The following is a 13,930-nucleotide window of genomic DNA, read 5'->3' on the forward strand; positions in this document are numbered from 1 at the left end:
TGTTTCCCATGCGACGTTCCCCAACAGTGGTATCACAGCTAGGTTCATGCGTAGATGTCTTCTCGAGTAGAACACAAAAGTTTTTGTGGGCGGTGATGTGCGTTTTGCTGCCCTCCTTAGTCTTTTCTTGATTCCGCGGTATTGTTGGATCGAAGCGGCTCGGACCGACATTACTCGTACGCTTACGAGAGACTGGTTTCATCGCTACGAGTAACTCCGTTGCTCAAAGATGACTGGCGGGTGTCAGTTTCTCCAACTTTAGTTGAATCGGATTTGACCGAGGAGGTCCTTGGATGAGGTTAAATAGCAATTCATATATCTCCGTTGTGGTGTTTACGTAAGTAAGATGCGATCCTACTAGATACCCATGGTCACCACGTAAAACATGCAACAACAAAATTAGAGGACGTCTAACTTGTTTTTGCAGGGTATGCTTGTGATGTGATATGGCCAACGATGTGATGTGATATATTGGATGTATGAGATGATCATGTTGTAATAGTTAATATCGACTTGCACGTCGATGGTACGACAACCGGCAGGAGCCATAGGGTTGTCTTTAAACTAACGTTTGTGCTTGCAGATGCGTTTACTATATTGCTAGGACGTAGCTTTAGTAGTAATAGCATGAGTAGCACGACAACCCCGATGGCGACACGTTGATGGAGATCATAATGATGGAGATCATGGTGTGACGCCGGTGACAAGAAGATCGTGCCGGTGCTTTGGTGATGGAGATCAAGAAGCGCTTGATGATGGCCATATCATGTCACTTATGAATTGCATGTGATGTTAATCCTTTTTGCACCTTATCTTGGTTAGAACGACGGTTGCATTATGAGGTGATCTCTCACTAAAATTTCAAGACGAAATTGTGTTCTCCCCGACTGTGCACCGTTGCGACAGTTCTTCGTTTCGAGACACCACGTGATGATCGGGTGTGATAGACTCAACGTTCACATACAACGGGTGCAAAACAGTTGCACACGCGGAACACTCGGGTTAAGCTTGACGAGCTTAGCATGTGCAGACATGGCCTCGGAACACATGAGACCGAAAGGTCGAGCATGAATCGTATAGTTGATATGATTAGCATAGAGATGCTTACCACTGAAACTATTCTCGACTGACGTGATGATCGGACTTGAGATAGTGGATTTGGATCATGTATCACTCAAATGACTAGAGAGATGTACTTTTTGAGTGGGAGTTCTTAAGTAATATGATTAATTGAACTAATTGCCATGAACATAGTCTAATGGTCTTTGCGAATTACGATGTAGCTTGCGCTATAGCTCTACTGTTTTTATATGTTCCTAGAGAACATTTAGTTGAAAGTTGATAGTAACAAACTTTGAAGAGGATTGTCCTCGTTGCTGCGCAGAAGACTTATGTCCTTAATGCACCACTCGGTGTGCTGCACCTCGAGCGTCGTCTGTGGATGCTGTGAACATCCGACATACATGTTTCTGATGACTACACGATAGTTTAGTGCAAAATACTTAATGGCTTAGAAGCAAGGCGCCAAAGACGTTTTGAAACGTCGCGGAACATAAATGATGCTCTAAAGAGATGAAATTGTGATTTCATGATTGTGCCCTTGTTAAGAGGTACAAGACCCCCGACAAGATTCTTTGTCCACAAAGTAAAGGAGAAAAGCTCAATCGTTGAGCGTGTCCGCAGATTGTCTGAGTACGACAATCACTTGAATCAAGTGGGAGTTAATCTTCCAGATGAGATAGTGATGGTTCTCCAAAGTCACTGCCACCAAGCTGTGAGAGCTTCGTGATGAACTATAACATATCAAGGATAGATACAATGATCCTTGAGCGATTCGCGATGTTTGACACTGCAAAAGTAAAAATCAAGAAGGAGCTTCAATAGTTGATGGTTTGTACAACCACTGAGTTTCAAGAAAGGCAAGGGCTAGAAGGGATACTTCGTGAAACGGCAAAACAGTTGCTGCACTAATGAAGAGACCCAAGATTAAACCCAAACCCGAGAACTAAGTGCTTCTGTAATGAGGGGAACAATCACTGAGGCGGAGCAACTCTAGATACTTGGTAGATAAGAAGGCTGGCAAAAGTCGAAAGAAGTATATTTGATATACATGATGTTGATGTGTACTTTACTAGTACTCCTAGTAGCATGAGGGTATTGGATACCGGTTCGGTTGCTAAGTGATTAGTAACACGAAATGAAAGCTACGGCATAAACGGAGACTAGCTAAAGGCGAGGTGACGATACGTGTTGGAAGTGTTTCCAAGGTTGATATGATCAAACGTCGCACGCTCCCTCTACCATCGGGATTGGTGTTAAACCTAAATAATTGTTATTTGGTGCTTGCGTTAAGCATGAACATGATTGGATCGTGTTTATTGCAATACGATTATTCATTTAAAGAGAATAATGGTTACTCTATTTTCTTGAATAATCACCTTCAATGGTTTATTGAATCTCGATCGTAGTGTTACACATGTTCATGATATTGGTGCCAAAAGATACAAGATAATGATGATAGTACCACTTACTTGTGGCACTGCCGCTTGAGTCATGTTGGTATAAATTGCATGAAGAGGCTCCATGCTGATGGATCTTTATACTCACTTGATTTTGAATCACAAGTGACATGCAAATCATACCACATGAGCAAGGCCTTGTTTTCATTGAGATGAAATAAGATAGTAACTTGTTGGAAGTGATACATTTTGATGTATGATGTCCAATGGGTGCTGAGGCACGCAGTGGATATCATTATGTTCTTACTTCAATGACGATTTGAGTAGATACTAGAATATGTGCTTAATGAATCACAAGTCTGAAATATTGAAAAGTTCAATTCTGTTTCGGAGTGAAGTTCGTCGTAACAAGAGGATAAACTGTCTACGATATGATCATAGAAATGAATATCTGAGTTACGAGTTTTGGTACGCAGTTAAGACAATGTGGAAATTGTTTCGCAGTTCATGCCACCTAGAACATCATAGTGTGATGATGTGTCTGAACGTCATAGCCACACACTGTTTGGTATGGTGCATGCTATGATGTCTCTTATCGAATTACCACTATCGTTTATGGGTTAAGCATTAGAGACAACCGCATTCACTTTAAATAGGGCACCACGTATTTCCGTTGAGATGACACAGTATAGACTGAGGTTTAGAGAAATCTAAACTGTCGTTTCTTGAAAGTTTGGGGTTTCGACACTTATGTGAAAAAGTTTCAGTCTGATAAACTCAAACCCAAAGCGGATAAATGCATCTTCATAGGATATCCAAAACAGTTGGGTACATCTCCTATATCAGATCCGAAAGCAAAGTGTTTGTTTCTAGAAACAGATCCTTTCTCGAGGAAAGGTTTCTCTCGAAAGAATTGAGTGGGAGGGTGGTAGAACTTGATGAGGTTATTGAACCATCACTTCGACCAGTGTGTAGCAGGGCGCAGGAAGTTGTTCCTGTGGCGCCTGCACCAATTGAAGTGAAAGCTGATGATGGTGATCATCGAGCACCGGATCAAGTTACTACAAGCCTCGTAGGTTGACAAGGTCGCGTACTACTACAGAGTGGTACGGTAACCCTATCTTGGAGGTCATGTTGTTGAGCAACAGTGAACCTACGAGTTATGGAGAAAGCAATGGTGGGCCCTGATTCCGACAAATGGCCGGAAGCCATGAAATCCGAGAGAGGATCCATGTATGAAAACAAAGTGTAGACTTTGGAAGAACTACTTGATGGTCATAGGACTATTGAGTAAAGATGGATCTTTAAAAGGAAGACAGACGATGATACTGATAAGTCACTATTAAAGCTCGACTTGTTGCAAAGATGTTTCTGACAAGATCAAACAGTTGACTATGATGAGACTTTCTCACTCGTAGCGATGCTGAAAGTCTGTTAGAACTATGTTAGTAGTTGCTGCATTATTTATGAAATATCGCACATAGGATATCAAAACATTGTTTCCTCGACGGTTTCCTTGAGCAAACATTGTATGCGATACAACCAGGAGGTTTTGTCGATCCTAAAGATACTAGCAAGTATGCAAGCTCCAGCGATCCTTCAATGAATTGGTGCAAGCATCTCGGAGTTGGAATATACACTTCGATGAGGTGATCAAAGATTTTGGGTTTGTACAAGGTTTATGAGAAACTTGTATTTCCAAAGAAGTGAGTGGGAGCACTATAGAAATTCGTATAAGTATATGTGGTTGACATATTGTGGATCAGAAGTAATGTAGAATTTCTGTAAAGCATACAAGGTTGTTTGAAAGGAGTTTTCAAAGGAATACCTGGATTGAGCTACTTGAACGTTGAGCATGAAAGATCTATGGAGATAAATCGAAAACGCTTAATAGAAGTTTCACCAAAATGCATGACTTGACAAGTTTTGAAGGAGTTCAAAATAGATCAGCAAAGAAGGAGTTCTTGGTTGCGTTGTGAGGTGTGAATTTGAGTAAGACTCAAAACCCGACCACGGCAGAATAAAGAGAATAGACGAAGGTCGTCTTCTATGCCTTAGCCGTAGACTCTAAAGTATGCCATGCTGAGTACCGCACCTGATGTGTGCCTTAACTCAAAGTCTGTTGAGAGGTACAGAGAGTGATCCATGATTGAATCACTAGCAGCGGTCAAAATTTATCCTTAGTAACTGATGGACTAAGGAATTTTTCTTGATTATGGAGGTGGTTAAAGAGTTCGTCGTAAAGGGTTACGTCGATGCAAGTTTTGACACTAATCCGAATAACTATGAGTAGTGAAACGGATTCGTATAGTAGAGTAGATATTTGGAGTATTTCCGAATAGCACATAGTAGCAACATCTATAAGATGACATAAAGATTTGTAAAGAACACACGGACCTGAAAGTTTCAGAACCGTTGACTAAAACCTCTCTCACGAGCAAGACGTGATCAGACCCCATAAATATATGGGTGTTGGATTCGTTGGAATCACATGGTGATGTGAACTAGATTATTGACTCTAGTGCAAGTGGGAGACTGTTGGAAATATGCCCTAGAGGCAATAATAAATTAGTTATTATTATATTTCTTAGTTCATGATAATCGTTTATTATCCATGCTATAATTGTATTGAATGAAGACTTATATACATGTGTGGATACATAGACAAAACACTGTCCCTAGCAATCCTCTAGTTGGCTAGCCAGTTGATCAAAGATAGTCAGGGTCTTCTGATTATGAACAAGGTGTTGTTGCTTGATAACTCGATCACGTCATTAGGAGAATCACGTGATGGACTAGACCCAAACTAATAGATGTAGCATGTTGATCGTGTCATTTTGTTGCTACTGTTTTCTGCGTGTCAAGTATTTGTTCCTATGACCATGAGATCATATAACTCACTGACACCGGAGGAATGCTTTGTGTGTATCAAACGTCGCAACGTAACTGGGTGACTATAAAGATGCTCTACAGGTATCTCCGAAGGTGTTAGTTGAGTTAGTATGGATCGAGACTGGGATTTGTCACTCCGTGTGATGGAGAGGTATCTCGGGGCCCACTCGGTAATACAACATCACACACAAGCCTTGCAAGCAACGTGACTTAGTGTAAGTTGCGGGATCTAGTATTACGGAACGAGTAAAGAGACTTGCCGGTAAACGAGATTGAAATAGGTATGCGAATACTGACGATCGAATCTCGGGCAAGTAACATACCGAAGGACAAAGGGAATGACATACGGGATTATATGAATCCTTGGCACTGAGGTTCAAACGATAAGATCTTCGTAGAATATGTAGGATCCAATATGGGCATCCAGGTCCCGCTATTGGATATTGACCGAGGAGTCACTCGGGTCATGTCTACATAGATCTCGAACCCGCAGGGTCTGCACACTTAAGGTTCGACGTTGCTTTATGCGTATTTGAGTTATATGGTTGGTTACCGAATGTTGTTCGGAGTCCCGGATGAGATCACGGACGTCACGAGGGTTTCCGGAATGGTCCGGAAACGAAGATTGATATATAGGATGACCTCATTTGATTACTAGAAGGTTTTCGGAGTTACCGGGAATGTACCGGGAATGACGAATGGGTTCCGGGAGTTCACCGGGGGGGGGGGGGCAACCCACCTCGGGGAATCCCATAGGCCTTGGGGGTGGCGCACCAGCCCTTAGTGGGCTGGTGGGACAGCCCAAGAAGGCCCTATGCGCCATAGGAAGAAAATCAAAGAGAAAAAAAAGGAGGAGGTGGGAAAGGAAAGAAGGACTCGACCCACCAAACCAAGTAGGACTCGGTTTGGGGGGAGGGAGACCTTCCCCCCTTGGCTCGGCCGACCCCCTTGGGGCTCCTTAAGCCCCAAGGCAAGGCTCCCGCTCTCCCACCTATATATACGGAGGTTTTAGGGCTGATTTGAGATGACTTTTCCACGGCAGCCCGACCACATATATACCTCCACGGTTTTTCCTCTAGATCGCGTTTCTGCGGAGCTCGGGCGGAGCCCTGCTAAGACGAGATCATCACCAACCTCCGGAGCGCCGTCACGCTGCCGGAGAACTCTTCTACCTCTCCGTCTCTCTTGCTGGATCAAGAAGGCCGAGATCATCGTCGAGCTGTACGTGTGCTGAACGCGGAGGTGCCGTCCGTTCGGCACTAGATCGTGGGACTAATCGCGGGATAGTTCGTGGGGCGGATCGAGGGACGTGAGGAGGTTCCACTACATCAACCGCGTTCATTAACGCTTTTGCTGTACGGTCTACAAGGGTACGTAGATCACTCATCCCCTCTCGTAGATGGACATCACCATGATAGGTCTTCGTGCGCGTAGGAAATTTTTTGTTTCCCATGCGACGTTCTCCAACAGTTATTGGGATCATCCATGTCAGACTCAGAGAATGCCTTCGCCTTCTTGTACGAGGCAGTATGGGCCATGCCATAAAGGTCGTACAAGTGTGGCATCTCCGTCTTATTGTGATGCGCCTAAAAGAGAGGAACAAAATATTAGCATGAAGAATGAATTGCATGAATCATGAAGCAAATCACATACCCAGTTTCGTCCGAACTGAAGTAAGTTGGCGTTGCCTTGATGTAGTGGCACACCAACCATTTGGCTACGCCGATCCTTCGCATTCTCGTGGACGGCTCGCCAGCTGCCTGTGCATCACTCGTCAACCAACGCCTCCCAACAATCCATCTTATCTGCACACCATCTCGGGGGCACCTGTAAGTTATTAGAAAGAATTTTGAGCGCTACGCATATGAATGAAATCAAGAAAACTACGTAGAAGGACTTAAGAATAGGTAATTACCTTCATGTATTGCTCCTTCTTCAGAAACTTTCGGCGGCAATCCTTCTTCTGCTTCTTAATACCACGCGTGGCGTAGTAGTCTCGAATAGCCTGCGGCCGAGCCTCGTGGCGTAAGTTCTGTAGTAACCGCCTACACTCGGCCTCGAGAACCTTGGCCGCCTCCTCCTCATATCCATCCTCACACCTATAGAAGGTCTGCAATCAAACGTGAAAACACCGATTAGTATAATAATTAGCTATATTGTTAATTTTAGATTGTGTAAAAGGATAATTTACCCAAAATCTCTTGATCACCATCTCGGCCCTCGTGTGGCACAAGACACCATCTATAATATCTTCTTCTTTTCTTCTTCTTTTCTTCTTCTCCTTCTTATTTTTGTCTTCTCCTCGTCCTCCTCCTCCTCCTCTTATTCTTCTTCTTCTTCTTCTTCTTCTTCTTCTTCTTCTTCTTCTTCTTCTTCTTCTCCTCCTCCTCCTCCTCCTCCTCCTCCTCCTCCTCCTCCTCCTCTTATCCTCCTCCTCCTCTTCTTCTTCTTTCTATTCTTTCTATTAAGCTAACTAACTAACCTAACTAACCAAGCTAACTAAACCTATCGCTAAATCTAGATAGCACTAAACAGCAAAAAAAACAGAATCTACAACTAAGTAACTGAAAAAGAATCTAGCTAACTAACCAAGCTAACTAACCTCTCCTTCTTATTTTTTTCTTATTCTCTTCTTCTTCTCTTCTTCTTTACTTCTTCTCCTTCTTATTTTTTCTTCTCTTCTTCTTCTTCTTCTTCTTCTCCTTCTTATTTTTTTCTTCTCCTCTTCTTCTTCTTCTTCTTCTTCTTCTTCTTCTTCTTCTTCTTCTTCTTCTTCTTCTTCTTCTTCTTCTTCTTCTTCTTCTTCTTCTTCTTCTTCTTCTTCTTCTTCTTCTTCTTTTCTTCTCCTCCTCCTCCTCCTCCTCCTCTTATTCTTCTCCTCTTCTCGTCGTCGTCCTCCTCCTCCTCTCCTCCTCCACCTAACTAACCAAGCTAACTAACTACCCTAACTAATTTAACAAGCTACCACTAATTAACAGAACAAAATCTACCACTAAACTACCTACTAAATCTACCAACTAACTAAATCTACCACTAAAACTACTAACAAGAACAACTACTAAAACTACTAAAACTACTAACAAGAAAAACTACTAAAACTACTAACAAGAACAACTACTAAAACTACTACCGCTAAAACTACTAACAAGAACAACTAGTACAACAATAATAAAAAATCATGCCGGTAGTTATAATCTAATTCCAAAAAATAATGCGGGTGGGGGGGTGGGGGTGGGGTGGGGGTGTGGGGGCTCACCGGGAGGGGCGGCTGTGGAGGGGCCGGGGTGTTGGGGGTGGCGGGGCGGCGCCGGGGGCGCCAGGGGTGGCGGGGCGACGGTGGTGGGGCAGCGACAGCGGGGGCGAGGTGGGACAGCGGCGGGACGGTGGTGGTGGCGCGATGGTGGCGGCGGCGGCGACAGGGGCGGCGGTGGGAGCGACAGGGGCGGCGACGGGGGCGGCGACACGACGGTGGTGGCGGCGGCAGGTGGTCGTCGGGGATTGGGAGAGAGAGACAGAGGGGCGGGGTGCCGTTACACAATGTGGGTGTGAGAGAGAGGGGCGGGGTGGGGGGAAAGAGCCGTTAACATAGTTAGCTCTTTGCCGTTTGCCGGCGGACGGCAAAGAGTCTAGACTCTTTGCCGTCTGCCTCCGGACTCTTTGTCGTCCGCTAGCAGACGGCAAAGAAGGGACTCCAGTTTGACCTAACCACCCCGCGGTCAGGTGGACCCATCTACATCTTTGTCGTCCGCTGTGAGACTCTTTGTCGTCTGCTAGCTGACGGCAAAGATGTGACTGAAGGCAAAAACACTCTATGCCATCAGCCAGTGCTTTGCCGTCTGATTTGTTGAAGCTGACGGCAAATACACTCTTTGCCAGCAGCTAGCACACGGCAAAGATTAGGCAGATGGCAAAAAACTGTTTTCCAGTAGTGACGGTCCCAACAGAACACACAAACAATTTTTTGATAATATGTGTCACGTCATCGAGACGCCAAGGTCCTTGGCGTTAGGTATGACCAAATGCCGGTGTCCTTGACGTCTTGTCCATGACCAGGCGCTAGGGTCCCTGACGTCTCGGTCTTTGCCACGTCTGCGAGTTAATGGGTCAGCCAATCGTGCAGGAACGTATCAGACGTCAGGCACCTTGACGTCTCGCATGTAAAACCAGACGAGATGGATGTTGAAGTCTAAAAAAAAAAGTCAGATTCGTTTTTTTGGAAATATCAATCTTGAAATTGTTAGCACAAAAGGTCAAAAAAAAAATATATCGTCCTCCTTCTCCCCCGCTCCAGTACACTCACTCTCACTCTCTCTCCTTGGCCGGCCGGCTCCCTTTTTAACCACCTCTGCGCCCTCCACCACCTTACACAGCACAGCACAACCACACTCATTCACCACCCAGCGAGCTCATCACAACCACACGCGCCTTCTCCCAGTCCCAGCTCACTCGGGCCGGCCATGATGAGCGGCGGCAGGATGAACGAGCCGGCGAGCGACGACTTCCCGTTCGGGGCAATGCAGCCGCCGCCCTACGTCGGCTTCGAGCACGCCGGCGGAGGAGGTGGCCAGCGCCATCAGGGCGCGATGATGTACGACAACTTCGACTTCGCGGTCGCGGCGGCCGCCTTCGGCCAGTTCCAGGACGCGCCGCACCACCAGATGCTGGCGATGCCGCCGAACGGGAGCGGAGCAGGCGGGCTGGTCCCCATGGCGCCGCCGCCCATGCCCATGCCCGGGATGCAGCTGCAGATGCCGCCCATGCCCCACGGTATGCACGGCCACGGCGACGTGTGCCCGTCGATGGGGATGGTGAAGCGCGAGGGCGGCGCCGGGGACGCGGGGAGGATCGGTCTGAACCTCGGCCGGCGGACCTACTTCTCCCCCGGAGACATGATGGCCGTGGACCGGGTGCTGATGCGGTCCCGTCTCGGCGGCGTGTTCGGGCTGGGATTCGGCCGCGCCCACCAGCAGGCGCCCCGGTGCCAGGTGGAGGACTGCAAGGCGGACCTCTCCGGCGCCAAGCACTACCACCGGCGCCACAAGGTCTGCGAGTACCACGCCAAGGCCGCCCTCGTCTCCACCGCCGGCAAGCAGCAGCGCTTCTGCCAGCAATGCAGCAGGTCAGTCAACCCCACATCCCACTCCACAGTATCCCTTCCTCTCCAGAAACGAAACGAGAGTACTGCGGAGCGGACTTGGTCAGTATACTCCACCACGTATAGCCGAGCTAGGCTGCAAATTGTGCAGGCTAGGCCAGTGAAAACTGCTTGCCTTTTCAGTCTTCACTCGGTTTTTGGCTCATGTCGCTTGTCCGTTGCGGCGGCCATGGCAAGAAAGAGGGTCTGTGCCAAAGCAAGTCTCAGTCTGAGAGACGACCGGTCATGTCAAATACAGTAACAAAACACAACTCAAAACCCTAGTCCATGTAGCGCAAACATGAGTTTTCCGGTCCTGGGGATCGACGTAGACAGGATCACGAAAAGAAAAGGAGATTCAAAAGGCAGCGTTTCTTTGGGCTGGCTGCTGCAGACTCCAGACTGCTGCGTGCTGCAACGAGCGGCTGATCCTGTGGCAGGCTTTTGCCATGCCAATGCCACATCTCTGCTTTTCTCTCATTGACCAATGTCGTCTGGTGCTGCCAGTGGCGACTAGGCTTTTGCATCACTGGATTCACATGCATGCATGACTTGTTGAGCTAGCTACAGAACTTTATGTTTTTTATGTCTTGTGATGTACGTGAAATGCGAATTTTATGTTTAGCTTAGCGTAAGTTGATATTGTGCTTTGGATCGGCTTTAGGTTCCACGTGCTCATGGAGTTCGACGAGGCGAAGCGGAGCTGCCGGAGGCGGCTCGCAGAGCACAACCGTCGCCGGAGGAAGCCGGCGGCCGGCAGCACGGCGACGTCGTCGAAAGACTCGGCGCCGCCTTCCAAGAAACCCAACGCCGGCGCCATCTGCAGCTCCTACACCGGCGACAACAGCAGTAAGCCTACACGTTCGCCTTATCTAGCTGCATCCTACCTGGTGCGATTGCTCATCATTTACCGGTGCTAATTTGCACGCACGTACGATCTATGGATCAGCTTTGAGCGCGACGAAATCGACCATCTCCTCCAACACGAGCGCGATCAGCTGCCTCCAGCTGCAGGGCCAGGCCAGGGCGGCAGCTGCGGCGAGGCCGACGGCGCTCACCCTCGGTGCGCCGCCGGAGAAGGACGACCAGCAGCAGCAGTTCAGGAACGCCATGCAGCTCCACCACCATCAGGAGCACCAGCACTTCATCACCTCCCTCCTGCACGGCAACATCAATAACAGCAACATCCTGTCGTGTTCCTCGGTGAGCTCCAACACGATGCCATCGGCGGTGGCGGCCAACGGCGAGGACGACAACAACAACATGCATATGTTTGAGGTGGACTTCATGTAGACGTTGGATCTTGAGCAGTAAGCTTAACATAATTATCTTACCACATTAGATGGTAAGCCGAAGTGTTTTGTTTCCACTGCTTATATGGCGAGGTCCAGTGCTACGGTGTATTGGGGCTTTAGCAACAAAGTTGGTAGGTAATCTTGTCAGAGTCTTATAGTAATTATGATAGGTTGATAGAAGTACACGACTTGGAAATTGTATAAGCACAATCCTAGCACTGGTATTTGGAGTAGTAGTATAGCCCTGGTCTCCTAGATGGAGGCGAGTAGTGTAAGCTTAGGATGGGTGTGTCCAGCTTGGTTACAGGATCAAGCTTTTGTTACGTGGGATTTTGAGAGAAATAAAGAGAACAGGCAGAGGCACATGACATCACGTGCCTTTGGCAAAAGATCTTGTACACGTTTGTTCATCTAATTGGATGTGATCAATCTTGAGCGTAAATTCCAATGCAGAGTGGTGTACTAAGACTACACAAAGTAACATAGGTAGTAACATATATACCACTTAAATAAAAAATATGATGTGATAACTAATTAATGAAAAAAGAGAGAAATTGGGTAACTTAGTTATTAGTTACTCATATGAGTAACATAACGCATACCAAGGCAAAATTAGTCTATAAGCTAATAAATAAAAGGTTCAACGTTAGTACTCTCTCCGTCTGGGTTTATAATTCGTTTTAGGTTGTGCACCGCAACCAAGACGGAAAGGAAAATGAGAGAAATTAATGTTAATTTAGTAATTAATACTATTGCATGCAATGAATCCACCACTCCATATCGTGCTAGTTAGTCTCTAGTTATTAAAAAATATACACACCCCACGTCATTTATTGATTGATTTCTTTATACATATCAAAAAACAAAAAAAGAGGTGAAAGTTTGTGCACCACGCCTAAGTGTTTTGGGACTATTTCGTTTTCGTAATATGACTTTTAAACCGAGACCGAGGGAGTACTTCTATGTTACTATTCATTATGAAGGTAATAACTTTGACTTATAACATATGCATTTACTACTCTACTCCCCATTGTGAGTAGTCTAGTTCACTGACACAGTTAGTATGCATAATATCAACCCCACAATAAATAAATATGTAGTGAACTTTGAGAAAACACGTAAGCAAAGGAATAAAAAACCTATAAGCACAAATGACACAATTGTTGTATGTGGAAGAATCTCCACCAAACGGGAGTAAAAATACTCGCACGGACAAGACGACCCGCAGAAATGCTGAGGCTGGGGGCATTCCTCCTTTAAAACACACACGCACGCGCGCGCGCACACACACACACACACACACACACACGCACGCACACACACGCAACTCCAGAGCTTTACAATACACTCACTATCTTTTCTTAAACTTCAGAGCTTTGCAATACACTCACCACCTTGTCAACCAGCAGCAACAACAACAACCTCAACTAGCAAGACAACAAAAAAACAGTGTCGACGCATGTTATGTCCCCTTCGATGCATGTCTTTTATGGATCAAATTTCATCTCAACTTGGTATTGTTGTCTACTTAATCTAGTGTTTGTTATGATGTTTTTCTTTTCATCAACATGTGCGATTGTCTTTAGAAGAAATAATCTCAGGGTAACCTTTGTTCGACATGTTGAAAATAAATTTTAGGTGGCTACAAAAAGCACTAGACTTGACACAAGCCTAATGGCCAAGGCCAGTGTACGATGGTTATGGCATTGTAGGATTGCCCACATGTGTATGAGAAATCTTAAAGATCTACCGAATGGCGACCACGTCATTTCACTAGTACACGTCTTCCTAATTAGGGGTGTGCTAATGTGCATAATAGGAGTGTTCACATGGCTGCTGGTAGTGTAAGCAAACTAGTTGCATTTGGTTTACATCGAATGTTGCTGGTAATTGTTGTCTGAATAAAAATATATAATATTTAGTATTTTGGCAGGATTTTGTATCGTATTGTGCTTCCATTTTATCTCCTATGGGCTAAACACTTCCTTATTCTCTGATGGTAGCAAAATATGGGCATGGCAGAAAAATAGGATCAAAATGCTAGCACGCAACATTTATAGCCCAAGATGCATGTGTTTAGGAACGGGAAGCGGAAATTCAAAGCCTCAAATAGTGGAAGTCATAGTTTTTTTGATATAATTGAAACTGTT

At 45.8% G+C, this 13,930-nt stretch overlaps 1 protein-coding gene across 1 annotated transcript; it reads left to right on the forward strand.

The window, feature by feature from the left end:
• The first annotated feature begins 9,622 nt into the window (after nucleotides 1–9,622).
• LOC123409940 (squamosa promoter-binding-like protein 10) lies at nucleotides 9,623–12,178 on the forward strand. The gene is made up of 3 exons (XM_045102808.1): nucleotides 9,623–10,470; nucleotides 11,150–11,334; nucleotides 11,435–12,178. The coding sequence occupies exons 1-3, from the start codon at nucleotides 9,809–9,811 to the stop codon at nucleotides 11,776–11,778; spliced, it is 1,191 nt and encodes a 396-aa protein (XP_044958743.1). The 5' UTR covers nucleotides 9,623–9,808; the 3' UTR covers nucleotides 11,779–12,178.
• Nucleotides 12,179–13,930: the final 1,752 nt, after the last annotated feature.

The sequence above is a fragment of the Hordeum vulgare genome, chromosome 7H, assembly GCF_904849725.1.
Source record: "Hordeum vulgare subsp. vulgare chromosome 7H, MorexV3_pseudomolecules_assembly, whole genome shotgun sequence".
Taxonomy (NCBI): Eukaryota; Viridiplantae; Streptophyta; class Magnoliopsida; order Poales; family Poaceae; genus Hordeum; species Hordeum vulgare.